This window comes from Myotis daubentonii, chromosome 3 (genome assembly GCF_963259705.1).
Source record: "Myotis daubentonii chromosome 3, mMyoDau2.1, whole genome shotgun sequence".
Taxonomy (NCBI): Eukaryota; Metazoa; Chordata; class Mammalia; order Chiroptera; family Vespertilionidae; genus Myotis; species Myotis daubentonii.
This window is the reverse complement of record NC_081842.1, coordinates 59,534,663-59,559,023: the sequence shown is the minus strand read 5'-3', so window position 1 is coordinate 59,559,023 and position 24,361 is coordinate 59,534,663. Positions and strand designations below refer to the sequence as shown.

The 24,361-nt window shown below is 43.5% G+C and overlaps 1 protein-coding gene across 16 annotated transcripts in view; it reads left to right on the top strand.

The window, feature by feature from the left end:
* CD86 (CD86 molecule) overlaps window positions 1-24,361 on the top strand; it is an 87,191-nt gene that overhangs the window by 4,985 nt on the left and 57,845 nt on the right. For 12 of the 16 annotated variants that reach the window (XR_009451862.1, XR_009451860.1, XR_009451857.1 and 9 more), the window contains exon 1: window positions 21,804-21,985. The exons of 1 other annotated variant lie outside the window; for it this stretch is intronic. Coding sequence is in view for 9 of the 15 variants with exons in the window: in XM_059687689.1 (XP_059543672.1) it covers window positions 21,900-21,985 (86 nt within the window). In the remaining 6 variants the exon portion in view is untranslated. Of the gene's footprint in view, window positions 1-21,801; window positions 21,986-24,361 lie in introns of those variants that run through there. 3 more of the 16 variants (XM_059687682.1, XM_059687692.1, XM_059687683.1) reach the window with 2 other exon arrangements.

The window sequence follows — 24,361 nt, the reverse complement described above, 5'->3', positions numbered from 1 at the left end:
ATGGACAGGGCTTGGTCAAGGCAAAGATAAACCTTTGAGTTAAGAAGTTATATGCCTAGGACCTGCCCAGTTAGGATTTTTTTTTTTTTTAATCACATCACTCTGTGAGGTTACTCTCAGATTTATTACAGTGCGCCTTTTCATCCACTATCCCTAATAAATAAATACATTTGGTAAATGCACAAAATCTACACTAATAAAAGGGAAACATGCAAATTGACCATCCCTCCCTATGCCCACCAGCCAATCAGGGCAAGTATGCAAAATAACCCAACAAAGATGGCAGCAGCCATGGAGCTGGAGTGAGCAGGAGGCTTGGGTTGCCCCTGGTGATGGGGGAAGCCAAGCTTCCTGCCCTGACTGCTGCTGAAGGAGGGGCTGAGGGCCTGGGTCACCGGGGGGCATGGCCAACCTGAAAATGGTCCTTAGCCCCTCATTCAGGCTGGCCAGGCACCCCAGCATGACCCCCACCCTGAAGGGGGTTTGGCCAGCCTGAAAACAGCCCTCAGCCCCTCACCCAGGTTGGCCACACCCCCATAGGGTGAGGGTCCCCACTGGGGCATTTGGCCAGCCTGCAAATAGCCATCAGCCTCTCATCCAGGCACCCCAGTGGGGACCCCCACCCTGAAGGGGCTATGGCCAGCCTGAAAATGGCCCTCAGCCCCTTACCCAGGCTGGCCACACCCCCATGGAGTAAGAGTCCCACTGGGGGGCATGGCCAGCCTGCAAACAGCCATAAGCCCCTCACCCAGGCTGACCAGGCACACCAGTGGGCACCTCCACCCTGAAGGAGGTGTGACCAGCTTGAAAACAGCCCTCAGCCCCTCACCCAGACTGGCCATGCCCCCCCCCCCCCCAGCAGGGACCCTCACCCCATGGGGGTGTGGTTGGCCTGCAAATTACCACAGGCCCCTCGCCCAGGCCACCCCATGCCCCAAGGGAACCCCCCACCCTGGTCCGGGACACCCTTCAGGGCAAACCAGCCGGCCCCCCACCCGTGCACCAGGCCTGTATACTAATAAAAGAGTAATATGCTAATTAGACTGCGAGACCTTCCAGGAGACCTTTCAGACATTCTTCTGGATGAAGCCATGGTGGCGGGGCTGAGTTTGAGGCAGTTAGAGGCCAAGAGGGGAGGGCAGTTGTGGGTGATCAGGCCGTTGGGGGGGGCGGGGCGTTGGGGTGAGCAGGCCAGTGGGGAGGGAAGGAGGGGGCAAGCAGGCCAGCAGGGGGAGCAGTTAGGGGCAAGCAGAGTGGTTAGGCAGGCAGGTGAGAGGTTAGGAGCCAGCAGTCCCGGATTGCTAGAGGGATGTCGGACTGCCAGTTTAGGCCTGATACCTGTAAACCGGCAGTAGGACATTCTTTGAGGAGTCCCAGATTGGAGAGAGTGCAGGCCAGGCTGAGGGACACCCCCCGCCCCCCGCACAAATTTCTTTTTTTTAAAATATATTTTATTGATTTTTTTTTACAGAGAGGAAGGGAGGGGGATAGAGAGTTAGAAACATCAATGAGAGAGAAACATCAATCAGCTGCTTCCTGCACACTTCCTACTGGGGATGTGCCCGCAACCAAGGTACATGCCCTTGACCGGAATCGAACCTGGGACCTTTCAGTCTGCAGGCCGATGCTCTATCCACTGAGCCAAACCAGTTAGGGCAACCCCCCTACCCCCCCGCACAAATTTCGTGCACCGGGCCACTAGTACCTTAATAAGAATGCATACTGCCAGAGAAAGAAACTGAATACATGTCTCAGATGTGGGAGGGGGAGTGTCCAAAATGATTAGGTTACCTAAGTGAAGAGGAGAAAAATGTTTCACAAAGCAGAGGGTAGTCACAGGATCAAATTCTGCAGAAAGGCGAAGTAGGAGAATGACTGAAAATGTCAATCCTGAGGCCTTCAGTGACCTTTGTAGAATATTCCCAGTTAAGTAGGAGTAGACCTCAGAGAGCTGAGAATGTGGAGACAGCAAATAGACTACTGCTGAAAAACATTTGGTGATGAAAGGGGACCTCTTCACTGGATCAAACTCGCCTCTACTGTCCATAAAGAGCCACAGGGAAACAACTTGAGTTGAGTCAGCCGAACCTGGAGTATCCTCTAACTTAACAGCTAAACACGGAAGAGAAAAGTCAATACTTCTTATTCCACTCAAAACTGGTTTGGGAAGGATTTCAGGAAGAAAATGATTTTTGTAGTTGTCATTTTACACATTGGGATTTTGGTACAAACACAGATTCCACTCTGTTTTGTTAAGCAATAGAAAGTTGTTATTCAAGGCTTCTCAAAGACGAAACCCTTGGTGAATTTGGTGATGAAAAGAAGAAAACAAGTTTGAGTGAAATTTTGGGGATCACCTATCATTTATTTCAATAAGCAGGGAAGAAAAACCCATAGACTTCGAATGGAGAAGTATTAAAGCACTTTCTTAGAAAGCTTTGAACTCAAAATGAGTCTTAAGTTTTCTTTCCGTAGTCTCAGGGATTTGATTGCCAAATAACCCAATGTCACAGTTCTATATTAGGGAATCAAATTAATCAGATTTTACTAAAAAAAATCTAATAAAAGACCAAATAATAATAAAAAGAATGAAGTAAACCAGTCACTACCAGCCAGAAATTCCCATGGAGCAAAACCTTAAGTAAATACCCAAAAGATAAACCTAGATCATCACGCCCATCTTACAAATATTTTCAACCAACTAAAGAATAAATCTTTACCAAGAACCTGATAGTTCTAAGGCTTTGTGAAGAAATAGCCAACATGTAGTTTTAATAGTCTAACTGGGAATATAAAACAATTATAAAATGACAAAAATGCCCTATCTGGTTTTGCTCAGTGGTTAGAGTGTCAGCCTACAGACAGAAGGGTCCCAGGTTTGATTCCAGTCAAGGGACACATGCTTGGGTTGTGGGCTCGATCCCCAGTGGGGGGCATGCAGGAGGCAGCCGATCAATGATTCTCTCTAATCATTGATGTTTCTATATCTCTTTCCCTCTCTCTTCCTCTCTGAAATCGATAAAAATATATTTTAAAAAATAAAATAAAATGACAAAAGCAATCCAGTGCAGTTAATAGCTGTGATTAAAAAATATAAATATAAATGACAAAAATATTCATTCTCATTAGATATTAAAGAAACACCAAGTCAAACACCAATTAGATATTTTCATTTATCAAATTAAATAGTAAACAAACAAATGAATGATCCGATTAAAAAAGACTAAAGATATAAAAAGACACTTCCCCAAAGAGAATATGTAAGTACAGTGACAAGTAAGTACATGAAAGGATGTTCAATGTCATTAGCCATTATGTGAATTAAAATTAAAACCACAGTGAGCTATCACTGCACACCTATCAGAATGGCTAGAATCTATCTATATATATACTATTAAAAGCCTAAGTGACCATCTGACTGCTCAACCTGTAGCTATGATGTGCACTGACCACCAGGGGGCAGACGCTCAATGCACAGGCATGGAAACATGGAACAGACTGATGAATCTCAGAGGGGAAGGGGGAGGGCGGAAAGAGATTAACCAAAGATCTTATATGCATACTAGAGGCCTGGTGCATGGATTCATGAACCAGTGGGGTCCCTTGGTCCTGTCTGCAGAGATTGGACCAAAATTGGCAGTCTGACATCCCCCAAGGAGTCCCAGATTGTGAGAGGCTGCAGGCCAGGCCGAGGGACCCTCCCCGCCACCCCTGTGCATGAATCCGTGCACCGGGCCGCTAGTAAAAAATAAGAAAATAACCCTGTCATAAGTTGAGAAGCATCTGTACAAGCAAACACCCATTCTGGCCACTGTCTATTTCTCTATGTTCTAGTGTTTTCAGTTCATTCAGCACCTTTGTTTCAGGCACTGTGCCACACATTAGAAGTGCACCAAAGATAAGTAAATATGATTTCTCTCCTCAAGGAGCTCAGCTTAGTGGTAAATATAGCAACTGTGATGATTTTTTTATGACAGTGAAGTGTGTGAGGTTCCACAGGAGCACAAAGGTAGCTGTTCCATTTGTCTGTAAGCAGCATTGCGTCTTGAGTAAGTGTCTGTGATTAAAAAAATAAATATAAATGACAAAGTTTTGAGTCAATGCCAGAGTTTTGAGTCAGTCAGGCTGGTGTCAAATAATAGGTAGTTTTATATTACTAGTGGTATCACCTTGGGGAAGCTACCCAGCTCCCTGAATGTCAGTGCCCCCATATGTAAAATGTGGCTATGAGTACTTACCAGTGCCATGAGGTTTATATGAATTTATAATAGATGTAAAAGCTTCTACACTAATAAAAGAGAAAGATGCAAATTGACTGTACCTTTGTGATGCCCACCAGCTGATCAGGGGTGAGTATGCAAATTAACCCAACAAAGATGGCAGATTATTTGCATATGCAGATGCCGAGTAGCCAGGAGTGGGGCAGGATGCAGGCATTCTGCACCGCTCCAGCTGCTCCAGGCCTCTGGGCAGCGTGAGAAGGTGGAAAGGCGGTTCTGGGCTGGAGTGAAGGCAATGCTGGCAATCAGAGGAAGGTAGGGCCATTCTTGCACAAATCTTCGTGCATCGGGCCTCTAGTGTGGAAATAAAATATTTTAGGCTTCACAATCTTTTCTTTAAAATCTATTCTTTCTTTTTAACTTTATTTTTCAATTACAACTTACATTCAATATAATTTTTTATTTGTTTCAGGTATATAGCATACTGATTAGATAATCTATACTTTACAAAGTGTTCCCCTGATATTGCTATACCCAACTGATACCATACATAGCTATTACAATATTGTTACTCTATTCCCTACATTGTATTTTACATTCCCAGTATTCTGTAACTACCAATTTGTAGTTCTTAATTCCCTCACCTTTTTCACCTAGTCCTTCAAATCCCCTCCCCTCTGGCAAACATCAGTCTGTTTTCTGTGTCAATTATCCTGTTTTAGTTTTGTTTGTTCATTTATTTTGTTCTTTAGATTTCAGATATAAGTGAAATCATATAGTACTTGTCTTTCTCTGACTGAGTTATTTCACTTAGCAAAATATCCTCCAGATCCATCCATGCTGTCATAAATGATAAGATTTCATTCTTTTTTTTGACTGAGTAATATTCCATTGTATATATGAACCACCTTTATATACATTGTTCTATTGGTAGTAGCCAGCCTGCAAACAGCCATAAGCCCCTCGGCCTGGCCTGCAGCCCCCAGGGCCTGGGGGTGTGGCCAACTTGGGTTGCTTTCATATCTTGGCTATTGTAAATAATGCTGTAATGCATATAGGGGTGCATAGGATCTTTCAAATTAGTGTTTTGGATTTCTTTGAATATATACTTAGAAGTGGAATCACTGGGTCATAAGGCAGTTCCATTTTTAATTTTTTGAGGACCCTCCATACTGTTTTCTATAGTGGTTGCACCAATCAGCATTTCCACCAATAGTTCATAAGGGTTCCCTTTTCTCCACATCCTCACCAACACCTCTTATTTATGGATTCCTATATTTTAGGTTAAGACTCAATTTTCTTTAGCTTTGCCTTTTCTGATTCAGTTCTAGCAAATAGATTTTTACCTATAATCTAGAAGTTGCCATAGTAGAACTCCTAATTATAGACAATGAAGGTGAATAAGGTAAAAGCCACCTAAAATATATTTTATGTAAATGTAGGATGCCAAAAACATTAAAATAAAATCTTGTTCTATAATTTGTAATCATGTGCATATCTTCTGAACTTTAAATAACTTATGCCTATTATGTCTCCTTTTAATTTATAAAGACACTACAGGCCTGGTGCATGAATTTATGCATGGGTAGGGTCCTTCAGCCTGGCCAGCGATCAGGGTAATCAGGGCCAGCTAGCAGGGGCTGCGGGAGGTTGACTGGCTGCAGGAGGTTGGCTGTGGGAGTGCACTGACCACCAAGGGGCAGCTACTGCATTGAGTGTCTGCTCCTTGCAGGCAAGCCTCAGATGGTGGCTGCCCAGCTGCCCAGGGCTGCCCGAAGCTCAGGTAACCAGGGCCAGCCGAGGCTTGCGCTGCTGGCAATCACAGCAGCAGAGGTGTGATGGGGCATTGCCTTCCCCTGATCGCCAGGTCACCTCCTGCCCCTGAGGGCTCCCAGACTTTGAGAGGGGTAGACGGAGCTGAGGGACACCCCCCTCCAGTGCATGAATTTTCATGCACCGGGCCTCTAGTGAAATTATAAAGAAAACTAGAGGCCCAGTGCACAAAATTCATGCACGGGGTTTTATGTGTCCCTCAGCCCAGCCTGCACCCTCTCCAATCTGGGACTCCTTGAGGAATGTCCAACTGCCACTGGGATTGGGCCTAAAAGGGAAGTCGAACATCCCTCTCACAATTCAGGACTGCTGGCTCCCAACTGCTCGCCTGCCTGCCTACCTGCCTGATTGCCCCTAACCACTTCTGCCTGCCAGCCTGATCACCCCCTAACCACTCCCCTGCCAGCTTGATCAATGCCTAACTGCTCCCCTGCTGGCCTGATTGCCCCTAACTGCCCTCCTCTGCTGACCTGGTCACCCCTAACTGCCCTCCCCTTTAGGCCTGGTCCCCCTAATGCCCTCCCCTGCAGGCCTGGTCCCCCAACTGCCCTCCCCTGCAGTCCTGGTCCCCCCAATTGCCCTCCCCTGCTGGCCATCTTGTGTCCACATGGGGGTGGCCATCTGTGACCACATGGGGGTGGCCATTTGTGTGTTGGAGTCATGGTCAATTTGCATATCACCTCCTTATTATATAGGATAATGCATAGAAACACGAGAGCAAGTGATTATGTCAAAATCGACATAGTGGTTGCCTCTAAGTTGGTAAAATTAGAGAAATAAGGTTTTTTTTCTTTGCTTGAAATTGTTAAATCTGCAGTGAATTCACATTACTCATCAGAGCAGGATGAAATCAAGTTAAAAACTAACCGGGTGGTGAGGTACAGACTATGAGTCAGAAGTGGCAAACCTAGAGTGCCTACGGAAACCCTTGCTAATAAGTGAGTGAAGGAGGCTTGTGGTTTATTACACCCTCATGTTGTGTGAAAGGTGGAGCCGTGTTACACCAGCAGATAAGCCTCTCTCACCTGGAGCATTGCTTCTGATCACCACTCTGTTGTGCTGTGTGCAGGAGTGAGGTCCAGCACACCTCAGTCTTATTTTTCAAGGGAAGTCAGAAAGTAGCCTTATAGGTGAAATCTCCTGATTTTTACATTCATAGTGCTTCATTGTCCTGATGGGTTGATTTGGCCCAGGCCAGCAGCTTTTACCTCTGACCTGTGTTGTGCAACAGAGGATTAGAGGAGAGGGAAATCATTGTGAATGGAGTGGTTAAGGAATATGTTATATTTCAGGCTGTAGGGAATCAGGGCTAGAAGGGAGGGGGCTGGGACTGTTTGTTTATTGACTTATTCAATAAAGTTTTATTTAATCTTGAGACAATGAAAATGAATCAGATAGAGATCCTATTTAGAAGCTACTCAGGAAGGAGATTTCCCCCCAGCTAACATTTCTTACCATATGGCAGGCATTTTGGTATACCATTTTACATCGTATATTATTTCATTTAATCCTCACAAGTCCAAGGGGTAGATACTATTATTGTTCCCCATTTTCCACACGTGGAAACTGAATCTTAGAGGTGTTAAGTGACTTGTCCAGGTCACGTAGCTGGTAGCAGAGCAGGAATTCCAGACCCCCATCTGATTCTAGACCAAAGCTCTAGACAAGCATGTTATATATTAAGGAGATAGGGGAGGAGTAGATAACTCTCGGTAGCCAGAAAAGTGTGTGGATGCAAAGGTGTGAGGTTGGAGAGAGCTGTGTTGGGTCAGGGTCTAAAATAAGCTCTGGCAGCCAAATGATAGGGAGTCATTGGTCTGGGGCAGAGGGTAAAAACTAAAGGCTGGTAAACCAAAAATTGTACACAGACAGTAGTCGTTAAGAGTGATTTTTTAAAAAGAACTTTACAATTCATTGTCAGTACTTTAAAAATCTGGAGAAGTCACATAAATGTGGATGTCCAGCTCCTCTGGGAAATCAGAATACTTAGCAACACTGGGCCCATGTGCCCTGATGGCAGCAATTTTCATCCTTTCCCATCTCATGGCACACATAAACTGTACTAAAATGCTGCAGCATACCAAAAAACATATACTTTTTTGCTGATCTGACAAAAAAAGATATAATTTTGATTCATTCACACCAGATGGCTATTGTTGTATTGGTTGTTGTTATTTTTTTAAATTTGACAGTCTAAAGGAAAAGAGGTCAGTGCTCCTGACGTAATAGTCAGGTATTGCATGTCCTAAAAATTCTTGCAGCACACCTGCCACGGCACACCAGTTGAAAATTGTCGCCTTATGGTAACACCTGGTGAATCAGCATGTAGGAAGGAATAACTAAATGGAGCAAAGCAGGTGAGAGCTGGGAGTGCAGAAGCTAAGGGTGTTTGAAAGTATGAACCCAGAAAGACACTTTCCGAGGCCGCCAGGCCCTAAGGCAGGTACCATTTATCTTGCTCCCTTTCGAGCGGGTTGGACATGGTCCCAAGATTTTCAGCTGGGGTTGGAAGGAAGTGGATTGGGGGTGGGGGTGCTTGATTGAGGGCTCAGTGGAGAGGTGGAAATTAGAGGGACATGGAGAATTTAGACCACAGGGAATAAAAAAGTTAATGTGGCCATTTAGTGGCTTACTCAAGATTCTGGTTCCAAGAGAATTCTCTGAGTTGCTAAGTATTCATGATTGCCAGGAAAACTAGTTAGGAAAAAAAAAAACAAAAAAATTCAAACCCAGTTTTTTTAATGTCTCTAGTTATATTTTCACACACACAGGCAGAGTGATTCCTTTACATGCTATTTAATTATTGATTTGAGAGTCTCACTCAGTTCTGGGGACCTTAGAAAAAACTTTCCTTAGATTAAAGGAACTTTGGACAGGTTACCTATTTCTCTAAGCCTCAGTTTCTTCATCTGTTAGAAGGTTTAATAGTTTCAAATTTGCAGGCGGTAAAGATTAAGTGAGTGAATGGAGGAATATGAAGTGCATGGCTCATAGGAAGGAATAAATGATTGCTGTGATGAGCAGGGGTGGGGCTAGGAACCTTACTTATGTTGTCCTGGAATCTTTACAATGACCATGTGAACGAGGTGTTATTTCCCCCCGTTAAACAGTAAAATGAGGAAATTGAGGTTTAGATTGGGTGTAGTAACTTACTCAAGGTCACGCAATTAGTAAACGGCAGAGTGGAGAGGCTTACTCAAAAAGTGCCAAGCTGTGCCCCCCAAAAGTATGCTGCTATCTGTCTGACATTCTAATGATAGTCATATAATATTATTGGCTAGAAATTCAAACAGATTCAATTCTATATCCTGCTAAAATCTTGAGGTCACCAGCTGTGTGTCCCTGGGCAAGTAGCCTAACTTCTTTGACTTTGAGCTTCCTCATCTATAAAACTTTGTATGTTTATTGTATAGATTAAATGAACCAATACTTTTAAAGTTCTTAGCAGAACTTTTTAAACTTATAAGCAATCAGCTCAGAGTTATTAACTTTAATAACAGTTACTGGACCTGTTACTGTACTGGGAATGCAAAGGGGAATGAAAGATGTTCCCTGCCCTTAACTCAGGACATAACAGACATATGAGCAGTGACATTAAAAATACATATATATTTTTTTGTTTGGCCGGCATGGCTCCGTGGTTGAGTGTTGATCTATGAACCAGGAGGTCATGGTTCCATTCCTGGTCAGGGCACATGCCTTGGTTGTGGGCTCAATCCCCTGTGTGGGGCATGCGGGAAGCAGCCAATCAATGATTCTCTCTCATCATTGATGTTTCTATCTCTCTCTCCCTCTCTGAAATCATTAAAAACATATTTAAAGAAAATTTAAATCTTTACGTGAGGACGGGGGCAGGGGACATCAATGTGAGAAAGAAACATGGACCAGTTGTCTCCGTCCCATAAGTACCCCAACTGGGGATCAAACATGCAACCTTTGGTGTACAGGATGATGCTACAACCAACTGAGCCACCTGGCCAGGGCATGAACAGTGAATTTTTAACACAATGAGAAACTGTTATAATGGAAGAATAAATATTGTTATTCGAGAGGGAGAAAGATACAAACATGGTGAAAAGAGAGGGAAGGATGGCTGGGAAGTGTTCAACTGTGAACTAAGGAGTAATCTGGATCTCAAAGGAATAGTAGAGTTTTGCAAATAGAGAAGGCAAGGAAGACATTTCATGCAGAAGGAATAGCTTCTACAAACACAAAGAAGGCAAAAAGTCTAAAAAGGTTTGGGAATCAGGGAATAGTGAACAGTTCATGTATGACTGGAGGGTAAGTTATACGGGGTGATTGATAGAAGCAGAAGAGAAAAACTACATTCAGGCTTTGAAGGGCACTTGTGAAAGATCTTGTGTGCCCTGGTAAGAAATATGAAGAACAGATATCAAGTCTTTAAAGTAAGGACATTTTGTAAACAGATTGTTTTTGATGAAGGGCAGTAGTAAGAATAGTGAGAGTGGGAAGGAGACTTGACTTGGGGTGGTAAATATACAACGCAATATACAGATGATGTATTGTAGAATTGTATGCCTGAAACCTTTATAATTTTACTAGAGGCCCAGTGCATAAATTCGTGCACCAGTGGGAGGTCCGATCGGGCCAGCCTGGCTGGGGGGAGGGGCCATGGGCTATTGGCTGGCAGGCCTCAACCCCAATCGGGGGCGGGGGCTGATCAGGAGTGGAGCTGGCTGGGGGGAAGGGCTGCTGGTGGTTGGCTTGGTGCCACCCCCGCACCTGCTCTACCATCTGACCTGTGGGGCGATAGGTTGGGACCAGGCCCCCCACTCAGCTCCCTCAGTGCTGTGAGCCGGGCAGCGGCCCCATCCTCAGCTGCCACCGTGGGGCGATCGGCAGGGTGATCAGGTCCCCGCTCACACCCACTTTGACCTAGCACCAGCTACTCACCTGCTCCACCATCCCACCGCAGTCCCACTCTTTTCAGGGCCCATAGGAGCCAGCAGTGCCTCCACTGCCTCCTGCTGCCAGTGCTGTGTTGCTGATGCCTGCCATGTTCCATACCGCCCCCTGGTGGTCAGCGCACGTCATAGTGAGCAGTCAAACTCCTGGTCGAACAATTGGCATATTAGGCTTTTATTATATAGGATTAACCAATGTCACCCCAATAGATTTGATTTTTAAAAAAGGTTTTTTTAAAAAAAAGAATAGTGAGAGGGAACCAGCCAGGAGGCTATTACAGTAGTTCAGACAAGAGGTGACATAGACCCCCAGATTAAACGCCAATGAATTGGAAGTGGGTGGTGAGAAATAGAAAGTGGAGGGTGACATAATACAATAGTGAAATCCAAGGTATGAAAATGGTTTGGTCCAGTCTTGCTTACCACAGTCATCCCAAAGGACCCAAACAAAAACAAAGTAAACCTCTTTTAAAAATAATCTCTTTTGTTTGTATGCAAATAGGCCATGCAGAGTGAAAATGCAACTCAAGTGAGATGACGAGTGCAATATTTTGTCTCTAATCCGTAAAACGCAAAAATCGAATTGGTTTACCAATACTGTCCTTCTTAAACATTCAACACCTCACATTAAAACTGTAGCCAACCAGAACAAGACTGATGTGTGATTGTTTTCGATCATAAATCAGATCTGAGGAAAGCTGTGTAAGGCCCCTTTCAAAAGAGGCCATTCCTTACATCACTCAAGAGTACGAGAAGTAACATCTTGTTTTACTGGAAAATTCCTTTCAAGTAGCAACAGCTCTGTGATAGCGGACCTTTGCAATATTTTAGCAAAGATATGCAAAGAGAGCTGCAAAAATGACACTTCTATGGTTCTGCACCACCACTTGAAAACTACAAGTGCAAGTTGATAAATGCATATTTTAAGGGTTCTCAGAAGTCTATGAGCGTTGCTTTTGGTTACTAAGACGCCACAGGGAAGTGAACCTTGGGGGGTGCAATGCCCTCTCCCTTAACCCTGTTGTGAAATGGAAGCTTCAAAACATCCAGTTTTGTTTTGTTTTGTTGTTTTGTTTTTTAAACAAGCTTAGTCATATTGTCTGTGTTCTGTATGTTCCAATCTATTTTATCTTACTCTGTAGTGCATATTTTACTTATACTCTTATATAAATACTTTGCATAAAAAGGTGCTTTCACACATCTTCATGCTTCCCTAAATTTGAAATTTGCTGCCATTTGTTAAAATGTGCTAGTTTTGTTTTGCATTATATTCTTTCCTCTGAGCACACAGAAAAAAAAATGTATGGACTTAACTCTTCAAGCAACTTTTACATTCGGAATATTAGCTCATTTTATTTCTTCTGAGGTTGTAAAGGAAATGGCAGGTGGCAGATACTTTGTAAAAGAAATGACAGTTTATCAGAATGTGTAAGCACACGCCCTTAAGCAAACGGGCCACTTTCCATTCAGAGATCACAATCTTCTGAATTCGGGTTTAACATTCCCAGGGAACAGCAAAGATTGAAAGGGTAATAAGCTTGGAATCAGATACTTTGTTGAATTCTGAAAGTGCCATCACTGATATTGGTAGCTTATTGGTAATGTGTAAGCTTGCTGCTGTATTTATTTCATTCATCTTGGAAATATTTTACTGAGTCTTATTTGTTCACTAATAGGCCACCTTTTGTGTATTGTTTTGTAAACCTTACTGAATGGCTAGAATATAGGATTACTAAATTAGGAGTTCAGGACCACTTAGTCTACCCTTCCTGTGAGTGAGTTGTCTCTACCATGCCATCCATGACTAGTGGTCATGCAGACACCATGGCCATTTAAATTATAAAGTGAAGAATAACCAATATCTCTTGGAGAAGCCCATTCCTGAGATAGAGGGGCCTGGGGAATTTTTTGCTTAATATGTTTTTTTTTCTTTATTGATTTGAGAGAGAGAGAAAAGGAGAGAGAGAGAGAGATTAATTGGCTGCCTTCTGCACACACCCTGTCCAGGGATCAAGCCCACAACCTGAGCATGTGCCCCGACCGGGAATTGAACTGGTGACCTTTCACTGCACAGAATGATGCTCAATCAACTGAGCCACACTGACCAGGGCTGGGGAATTTTTTCTTAATTGTGACCTATATGACCTAATAAATCTATTTCATGCTCTTAAGATGGTATTTAATCATTATGATACATAAGTGAAGTTGTTTATGTTGAAAATCACTTGGTGGCAAGTACCTTGACATTATTAGATTGCGCAGGTTTCTTACACTCACCTGCAGGCTCTGGGAAGGCAAGGACTCACCTTGGATCCCAGGACCAGCCCAGGGCCTGTACTCAATCAGGACTGGTTCAGTACTTGTTGAACGAATGATGGCAAAGTAAAAAGTGGAAATTCCAAGTGGTGCAATTATAGCTATTGATGTTAAAGTATTGTTGGAAAATGTTAAATGTCACTGAGATACAAAAATGGGTAGGAATAAATGTAAAGCATAAAAATGTGTGAATTTGCGTGTCACTAGAGCCTATAGTCACTACCAGTTCTGATGGACACCCTGGCACCACCCCTGCAACTCTGCCCAGGCCCTTTCCATGAGGTGTTTGTTCACAGGTGGGCAAGCAAGCTGGGACAGCAGCACTGGGTGTGTTCTTGCAGTTATAATCCTGATCTCTAGTCTCCAGGGGGTGAGTTACGAGTCCCTCAGTTCCACAAACTGCAGTCCTTCTCTGGCTTAGCCTTGTTTCCTGACCCATGGTCCAGTTCCCCACTGGCTCCTGGGGCTGTTCCCCAGGGATGGGCCTTGTTCCACAGGGAGAAAGGATGACGTGCCTCCTTCCACCACACTATAGATACCACACTTCCCAGAAACTCTTGATTCTGGGGGTGAAACAGCACTACTCCCCGCCCCCACCATTCTGCCATATTCCACCAGACCACCAACCCCTCTCAGACCCTGGGTATGGAAAGATTGGCTCCTCACTTGCTGGGGTTGTTGTCCCTAGCCTGAGCTCTACCCAACCCCACCTTCCTCATCTCGCTCACTTGCCCACACTGCTAAACTCATAGGTCATCTGAAGGCCAAATCTACCCCTGGTACGATGGTACTCCTTTTTCTAAACTGCATGCATCACGATGCTTACCCTTTTGACATTTTTTTCTTAACCTCCTTTTTTTTTTCTTTTTTTTCTAAATTTCCTTTTTTTAAAAATTTCTTTATTGGTTAAGGTATTATAAATGTGTCCTCATTTCCCATTAACCCCCAACCCACCCCCCTCTCATACCCTCATCCCCCTGTTGTCTGTGTCCATTGGTTTGGCTTATATGCCTGCATACAAGTCCTTTGGTTGATCTCTCCCCCTAACCCTTCCCTCCCCTACTTTCCCTCTGGGGATTGATAGTCTGATCGCTGTTTCTCTGTCTTTGGATCTGTCCCTGTTCATCAGTCTATGTTGTTGTCTATATCCCACAAATGAGAGAGATCATGTGGTATTTATCTTTCTGACTGGCTTCACCTCCTTTTAATACGTGCTAATGTAATGTAATTTAATTTTCAGTGTATTTTGCTGTTGAAGTCAGGTATGTTTTATTTACCCACCTTTTGATTTTGATAGAAAGTGCAGGCAAGAATCTTTTGCACTCACTTGATAGGATCTTACAAATAACTGTTGGCGTCTTACAAACAACTGGTTTGCCTTTCTGAGTTTTTCTTTTTTTCAGCATGCATGAATGATGGTTGTGAATTTGCATCCTGAGAAAGTCATAGAAGAAGGTACCTCAGGGCAGGGAGACCAAACAAGCCAGCCTGTGGTAGAGATTGTAAGAGTGAGGGTCTCTGCCTCCGTCAGACTCAGTTGTAGGATATAAACATGGAGGTGGCACTGTCTGACACAATTTGAGCTTGCTACAGCAACGAAGTCTAACCTATTCCGGTGCTCTCCTCTATGAAACACACAAAAACCCCCACAAACAAACAAAACAAAACAAAACAAAACAAAACAAAAAACCATGGAGGTGGCAAAATTTAGGCTCAGACAAAGAAAAAGACTCAACCTCTAATGCTTAACTGTATAAAAGTTGCTTTTAAGTGTAGGTCAAGACTGTATCACCACCTCAAAGAAAAAAAAAAAGAAACTTATTACATTTCTAAGAATGTTCCTCCAGAAACATGGAACTGAAAGCTATTTTTTAAATTGATCTGGCCCTTAGAAAACAATGGGGCTTTTCTTTAATTTACCTAAGGAATTGACATAAAAATCTATGGACCTGCACCAGCAATCTGCAGAAAATGTCAAAATAGAAGGCAGAAATACAAAACTGGAGATTTTTCACAGCAACATGGTGTGTATGGTATTTGATTTATATGTCTACAATGTGGAGAAGTGAACCTTTGGACTGTGAAATTGATGCTAATTTTCTCACCCACTAGTCTAGAAGGCCTCTAAAATGCCACACCATTAATCTCGTTGCTTTACCAGGAATCAGTGCATGTGGTTAGTGTGTGTGTTTTTTAAATGAATAAACTTTATTTTTAGAACAGTTTTAGATTTACAGAAAAATTAAGCAAACAGTACAGAGAATTCCCAAACACCCCCCTTCCCTACAGTTTCCCCTATTTTAACATCTTGCATTAGTGTGATATGCTTGTTACAAATAATGAATCAATATTGATACGTTATTAATAACTAAAGTCCATACTTGATATTGAGATTGTCTCTTGGTATTCTGTAGTTCTATGGATTGTGACAAATTTATAATAACAAATCCACCATTGCAGTGTCATAAAGAATAGTTTGACTGTACTGCACATATTTTATTTTTCCTCACATCCCCTGGCAACCACTGATCTTTTTACTATTTCTGTGGTTTTGTCTTTTCCTGAGTGTCATCTTGTTGGAATCACACAGTATGTAACCTTTTCAGACTGGCTTCTTCTGTTAGACAAAATGCATTTAAAGTTCCTCCCTATCTTTTTGTGGCTTGATAGTGCATTTCTTTTTATCATTGAACTATATTCCATTGTATGGATGTACCATAGTTTGTTTATCCATTTACCTATTGAAGGGCATCTTAGTTGCTTCCAGTTTTTGGAGTTAATGAGTACAGGTGCTATAAATATTTACATGCAGGTTTCTGTGTAGACATAAATTTTCAACTCATTTGGGTAAACACCTAGGAGCATGATTGCTGGATCATATGGTAGGCTTATATTATAATCATTAATTTTTATAAGAAACTAACTGGATGTGTTCCAAAGTGCCTATATAATTTTTTTTCACCAGCAATAAATGAGAGTTCTTATTAATCCACAGCCTTGTCAGCAATTGTTGTTCTCATTTTTTGGGGGGGATTTTAGGTATTTGAAAATGTAGGTGTAGGAGTAGCTCATTGTTGTTTTACTTAGCAAATTCTTAATGACATATGATACTGAGCGTCTTTTCATGTACTAATTGCCATCTGTATATCTTCTTTGGTGAGGTATATGATCAGATCTTTTACCCATTTAAAACATCATTTTTCAATTACAGTTTACATTCAATATTATTTTGTATTAGTTTCAGGTGTACAGAATAGTGGTTAGGCAATTATATACTTTACAAAGTGGTTCCCCCATTTATATTTCACATCTCCACCTGACACTGTACATAGTTATTACAGTATTATTGATTACATTCCCTATGCTGTACTTTACATCCCCATAACTATTCTATAACTACCAATTTGTACTTTTCAATCCCTTTTTCTCCCCTCTGGCAACCAATCATTAGACTGATTTCTGTGTCTATGAGTCTGTTTCAATTTTGTTTGTTTATTCTTCTGCCCATTTTTAAATTGATTGGTCTGTTTCCTTATCTTTGAGTTTTAAGAATTCTTTGTATATTTTGGATACCAGTCCTTTATCGCATATATGTTTTACAAATATTTTCTCCCAGTCTGTGATTTGTCTTTTCATTTTCCTAACAGTTAGTATATTTATGATTTAAGGAGAAAGGGTTCTAAAAATACAATGTTACAATAGCAGCAAAAGGAAGATTTCATAGCAAATGCTTTCTGTTCTCCCTCAGGCTGTGTCAGGAAACCGGGCCTGTGGGCCCAGCAGAGTTACATTGGAAGGGGAGAGTCAGGTCCTGGAGGCTGTGGCTGATGACCCTGCATCACTAGGGGTTGTGCAGCAGGGCTGGGAATGAGAACAGGACCTCACCCGGAGCTGTATCACTTCTAAATCAAGAACAATTTGGGAACTGTGTTTACGGTCCAATCCCGGGCCCCCCTTGCATGGATGCTACTATGCATCGGGTATGAATTGCTGTCCATGAATCCAAGTATGCAAGAGATTATCACTTTTTTGTCTCCTTTTATTCAACCTGATACCACCTCTGAGCCCCCATTCTACCAGTTGGCCCCCTACCCCTCCTGCAGCCCAGTCAGAATTCAGGAGGCTTACCTGGTGCTTAGAAAGTGGCCAAAGGACCTCAAGTCCCCGGTCTGTCTTGGTTGTCATTGGCAACTTCACTCCTAGCCCATAGTGGTCTGTGAAGCCTGGCAGCAATCTGCCTCCATGCCACAGTGGGGGATGACATTATCTGCTAGGCTGGGCTCCCTGAGCCAAGGGCACCTCCTCTGTAGGAATGAGCCATCATCCCTGAGGTAGTTATCCCCTTGGGAGCACTGAGACAGGATGCTTGGTCCCACTGTTTGCAGTATCCTCATACCTGTGCCCTTCCCTCCCTTCCTCTTGCATCTCAAAAGCACTCTATCTCTTTCTCTCACCTTCTAGGGCACCTGTATGTGTCTTCCATGGGCTTCCTCAAGGGTTCAGAAGCACCTTTGACTGCTAGTACTAGTATAGGTTTCTCCTACTTTCACCCCTGCCAAAATCCCTGTGTCAAGAAAACGCAGAAAACAAACACTAATTAACATTTCAATCAATAATGTTGCCGCAGTTATTTGTGGAGATTATTTTACCCTATATTGGCACCCCCACCACCTGGCATAGTTTTAGAGGCCTCCTGACCACTGGCCACAGGAAGCCACTTACAGAGGGCAACAAATACATGGCTGAAATTGAAACTTTCGGCTAAGTGTTTAGATGTTGCCAAATGCCTGCAGGTTTCCAGCTTTGCCTCACAGAGTGGATCCTATCGAGGTGGTCCCAGGGACCTCTCTCTTGGGCAGTGTTGAGCTGGGACGGCCAGGAAGGTGTCTGTTTCTCCCACCCGGCGACCATCTGTAGCCACTCCCTGCTGCTTAGCCTTGGCTTCCTCAGACCTGAGAGCATCCGGGAGTGAGGCGCTGGAGGAAGCAGCCCCACAAAGAAAGCAGCTTTCTGAGGTTACCAGCAACTTCCTTCCCTCTAAACACAAGGAATTTATGGGGCGCGGTTACAGTGTTTTGGACAGGTTCAAGCCTTGGACTGAGGAGAGGGCACAGTCCTCTCGTTGCCACGTGCAAGTCCCAGCTGGAGGGCAGAGCCTTCCCAGCACAATTATAGCCAATAGCTATAGCTGTAAGCTTGAACCTGTGGCCTGAACATGTGGCCCCATGTGCCTGTGTGATAGAGTTCAGGTGCATCGGGAATGTTGTAAACATCTTGATCACGCCCCTACTTTGCCTCGTGGCATCTGCTGAAAATTAAAGACACGCTTGTGGGTGCTGGCGCTGTCTCCTCAGCAGGGAAGCAGCGTCCCACGGAGACCCAGCTTTTCATTCTCATGTCTGTCTTTTCTAAGCCTTTCACCACCCCCACTCAGGGGCACTGAACCAGGCTGAGCTGGCATGGCACATAAGGCGCCCTAGGGCTGAGCATGCCATGGCTGTGCTGGCTCCCCACGGGAACTGATCTTCATGCTACCGTACCTCTTCTCAGCATTTCATATTGCTGACCACTGTTTGGCCACCATCACTGTTGAAACTTCTCTGTGCTTGGCGCTCATAACTCTTGGGTAAGGCCTCCTTCTCAGATTTTGGAGTGGCAAAAAACTCAAGAGGGATGTCAAATACAGTGGATGACATGTGGCAGATTCAGAGTTATTTTCATTGGCCCCAAACACTGATACACAAACAAAATGAGGCCAAGGGGTGATGATCTGATTTGACATAAAAAAAAAAAAATCATGGCCAGCCACTTTCCCGATGCAACTGCTTACAGATAAATTTGATCTCTGACCCATGAACGGAAGTAATCTTGTCATTGTCCGTTCCATCCTATGAGCCCCCTCTGCAAGGAGGTATGTTTACAAATTCAGGAGCCCCGGGTGCCAGAGGGAGAGCTGTCAAGTTAATTAGGTCTAGAGACCACATCATATGAGGAACAGTTGAGGACACCGATTATATTTAGTTGAGAGAAGAGACTATTAAGGCAATTTATAAAATCTGCTTTACAGTATTTGGAGTGTTTTATATAAATGGGGAAATTAATATATATATATATATTTTTTTCTTATAGTTCTAGAAAACATGACAGGGACAACTTGATGGTACTTATGGGGCTGAGGAGTGAGGGGTGGGAGATTGGGGGTTATTAGAAAGAAGACCTTTCTCTTATAACTGTCTTATCAGGTAGTGAGTTTTTCCAACATAAGTGAGAAAACAAAGCCTACCCATCTATCAGCGATGCTGTCAGGGGGACCTTGCTTGAATGAGAGACTGGAATGATTTCTGAGATTCCTTAAACAACCTTGCAACTCTGTCTTCGAATAAGAGAATCCCATGACACCATCTCGTTCTTTATTTCTGCTGCCTGACTCACAGCATTGAGGGGGAGCTGCTCTAGGAGGAAACTGAAATAAGTAGATGAGGGAAGGGTCATGGAAAAGAGAAAACAATAAAACAACTTTTAAAAAAAACTTACTATATGACAGAATCTGTGCTAAACACCATATGTATGTCATCCTCTTTACTCCTCACAACAAACTCGTGAGGTATTTAGTCTTACTTCTGTGAGAAAACGAAGGCTCAGAGAAATTAAGTAACTTCCCCAAGGACACATGGGCACTGACTAGTGGAGCTAGGGTTTGAACACAGATCTCTGTGATTCTAAAGCCCAATGTGACCTGTTATTTTCACCCCTCCTTTATTTATGGCAAATGGTATTGCTTTGAGAAAAAAGTGTTAGTGTTAACATGAAGACACTGTTTAAAATAAATTTACTTAGAGTTAAGAGAAAAACATTGAATAACAAATAACACCGATTTTACATGGATATAAAGTGGTACTAGTAGCTAAAATGAGTGTAATTTGGGAAATACCATCCCAAGAGTTTTGATAGCAGGACCTTCCAATTTAGCCTATCTTGTGTTTTGACTGCTGAGTGCCAGGAAAAGAAGAAAACTTTAAAAACTAAGTAGAATATGAATTAATTCTCTTGTGCTCGGATGGGTGGGTTATTTCACGTGTTACAATAAAGAAACCAAATGGACCCTTGCAAATAAAAAAAAATGATATGATTGTAAAATCCAGAGGAAAACCCCAGGTGGGGCCTATTCGATAAAGGATGAAGTTTCCAAGGTATGCACATAGACGGGCTGAGAGGAAGTGATGACCTGTGAGTCAGGGCCCAGGACCCACCCAGGAGCCCTTTGGGTTTGAGAGGCCCCGTGTGGAAGATGAAGGGTTTTACAGACCTGTTTTGGGAAGAATGATCGTCACCTTTCCAGTGATAGAGGGAAGATCTTTGTGGAAAGTTCCAAGTTAGAATTGGAAAGTCCAAGAAGAAGATAGGAAAGTAATCGTGAAGACTAAATAGCTGCACGGCATGCTCTCTGCCAGATGACTTACATGCAAATCTCCTTTGTTTTGCACAACAATGCAGCAAGGAAGCTGTTACATTTCATAGATGAGAAGACCGAGACTGGGAGATGCTCAGTAATTTGCCCAGAATGCAGTGGTCAAGCCAGGGTTTGACTGTGGACCGCCAGTTCCAAGCCTGTAATAGCTCCCCCTGCACCACACATCCTTGCTCGAGTGAGCATCCTCAACCCCAGACAGCAACAGCTTTCACTTTGTCACTTAATTTCTCCAGCCACGCAGGACATGGCTAGCCTCCAAGAGAGTGGGGAGACATGCTTGGAGAGGGCTGCCTCTCTCCTGAGCTCAAATGCTGCAGACTCAAAGGCACATAAATGTCTCCCACCTTGAGCAAGAAACTTTGCAGGGCCTGATGACGTCAGGAAAAGAAGCCATGAATGTGGGGGCAGGATTATATTTGTAAAGCCTGTCCCTGCTGAAGCACTAGGCTTGGAAAAATCCACTGGGCATTCACATACATTTTACACTTCCACTTTGACTTGTTTACCCAGCCTCAAGAGTACCACTCATTTCTAGGAATAGTGGACCAAGGTAGTAGAAACATTCTAGATTAGGACATCTAGAATTAGATTGAGATAATATGAAAGTAGGGGCTGTTATATCATTGGCTTCTAGCAGGATCCATGGAGAGGTAGGTACTCAATGAATGATTTGGGAAGAAGGTGGCAGGTGAAATATCTGGTCTCCTTGCTCTCTCTGGTCTTGAAGTCCTTCCATGCAAGACACAGTGCCTAACACATGGCTGCCCAGTAAAACATTTGTTGAACTGAGCTGAATCTTTCCCTATTGATAAAGACTACACGCCTGGATCTGTCCCTCTTTTAGGGAATGTGCCTTTCTCATGTTTGTGGCTGGGGCTGTCTTTGGGGGTTTTCCTCAGGGCTTTACACTCACTCACTCTCTGAGAGTGCATTCGTAGTCATTATGATCAGTGGAAATGCCCACCTGCCAATCTTATCTGGAGCAAGAGCCCAGCCCTTTCTGGGTGTTATTTCTCTCTAGTCAGTTCCCCTTTTTGCATTTGAGTTCTGGCCTCGGCGCTAACATTTTTTCTCTCTACACGGAGTGTTAGGAAAAATGGGTAGCTCACTACGGCTCCTCTTCATTTTTTCTTGATGCCTCACTTCTGTGTTCCTTGGGAATGCCTCTGGGCTTATACATCTGGTCTCTGGGAGCTACGGTGGATGGGCATTTGTGACAGGTATGTTCTAATGAAGTTCGTGTGCCTGGGGAGCGCGGTGTGTGGTAAAGGTGCATCTGCGGCAGATGTTCAGGGGTCGGGCTGATGGCTAGCAAGAGAGCGGGTAAGAAGGGGTGTGGAGTACATGCTTAAAACCATAGACCATGAGGCTTGATTCTCAGACTGGCTATGTTCGAGGTAGGGCATTACAAAACTGTGGTTCAGCCAGATTCCTTTGTCTGCTTTGATAAACTTAGCCACAGGACAGGCAGGAAATAGAAGGGGCCACTTAAACAACTGATACCCTCCCTTGGCCTTACAGTGCCAGGGCTCCAAGCAGCTCTGCTTCAGGAGAAACTATTCAAGGATGCTGGCCTGAGCCCTTTGTGCAGGTGGGAAGCCAGTCGTGGTTGGGGGGGGGGGGGGGGAGATGGTGGGCGGTAAAACTCACAGCCTCTGTGGTGGCATCTGCTTTCTCCTTTGGCCCTTTCCTTCTCCGGTCCAGAAACCTTTCCCCATTTCTTCTTCCCATCCAAGTGCCCCATCCCAAGACTGGCCCCTCTTAGTATCAGAGACCTCAATAGCTCATTTAGAAAGAAATAGGAAATAGTCTGGGCAAAAAAAAAAAAAAAAAGAGCCGAGGCAGTGGTTTACTGTGTTCTGTATACCATGAACATATTTGCATTTGCAAATAGGCTTAAAATAATGCCTCCATTAATAGTTATTTAAGGTTCTGGAGAGACAGGTGAAAGTAATTTGGGGCCAAGGGAACTTCCCACTCCTCTCAAATTTTTATAACGAAGGAGATGACCTGTTTCTCTGACCTGCAGCCTCAATCTTAGGACTAAGGCTTTGCACTATAATGAGTCTGTTTAATTATGTGCACAAGTTCACAGTTCTATATTATGTCTTCTGTAGATACCGTCAGTGCTTTTTACATGAGCTGTCCTGTACATAATGAGAGCTTTTTAAAATCTGTTCATTTGTGTCTGTAAATATACTTATTGAGTGCTTACTATGTCCCAGGTGCTGAGCTTTTAACGGAGCATAAAAGACATAGCCCCTATACCCTTGAAGCTTCTAGCCTAAAAAAATAACAGCATAGCAACTGTACTTCGAAGAGAAGGAAATAAGTCTTTGCGGCTGTGGCTCAGAGTTTAATCACTATGTCTTTGAGCTTGATATTTTGGTTACTCTGATATCCCTGGAGGTCAGGTGGAGGTGGAGTGGGAGTGGGAAGGAGAGGGAGAGAATATGAAAGGTGAAAAGGTGAGCCAAGCCAGGTTGTTGAGGAGAAAATCAAATACCAGATAGACGTGGGAATGAGTTTAGTGGCCTCTGGGCCAGGAGATTGAAGCTGTGAAGAGACAGAACTAGAACCAATCGTGTCTGAAACTAGCAAGGAGGTGGGGGGAGGGGTGGGGAGGGTTGTGGGGGTTAGCCAGAGTCCATGCAAGTGTTGATAATTCGCCTTTTAAGGTCAGGCAGACAGAAGTCTTTGGGAGGCAGGAAGGGAGAATGTCCATAGGCTGGGCACACAACTTTTATTGGACCCTTATCCTCCTCTTTATTCTAATGTACAGACTTATTTCTGAACTGTACATTGGCATATACTCAGGCTGAGGTTTGGGAAATAGATGACATTTTGAATGTGTTAGGAAGAAAAGTGTCTTCGGCGCTTTTGCCTCCCATCAAGATGAGAAAGGTCTCATTACCTTTTCTTCTCTCTCTTTTTGTGAGTATGATTCCTTTCTGAGTTCCATTTCCTACTTAGATAAAGTAACTTGAACTTACCTTTTAATGGCTAAAAACAAAAACACATTTCTCCCTTCCAGCTAGCACTTGCATTTTAACAGGGGTTTTCAAAAACGCCTTAACCCAAGGAATGAGTAATTTGGGAATTCCAATCACCAGGGTAGGGCTGGTAACTCGAAATGGGGAGAGGGGGACACCTCTCAAATTGTGCCTTTGAAACATTGACTCTCTCTCTTTGGCCAGGATTCTGGTCCTGAGAGAACAGGAAGGGGCTTCCTTTAGGGGCCAAAATTGGCATGGCTGCCTTTTAGTGAGTTCTGTGGGTTTTATTCTTGGCATATAGAGCCCTTGACTAGATGTGCATGGACTCAGAGTACCTATAAAACTTTGTATGATGCTTACCTATAGGAATTTTTTGGCAAAATGGGAGAAGTGGTATTCAAAGCCATTGCTAATTTGAAAAAGACACGCTCCTTGACACAGAAAGGTCTGATTCTAGAGATGCCTAGGAGAGCTGAGCATCTGTCTTGCATACAAACTTGCTGCTGGGGGATGAGAAAAGCTAAATGCTATTGCCATGCTGTGCTCACTCTGAGCGAGTGAGGAAAATGGACTCTTAATTCTAACCCTTTAGTTCTTACA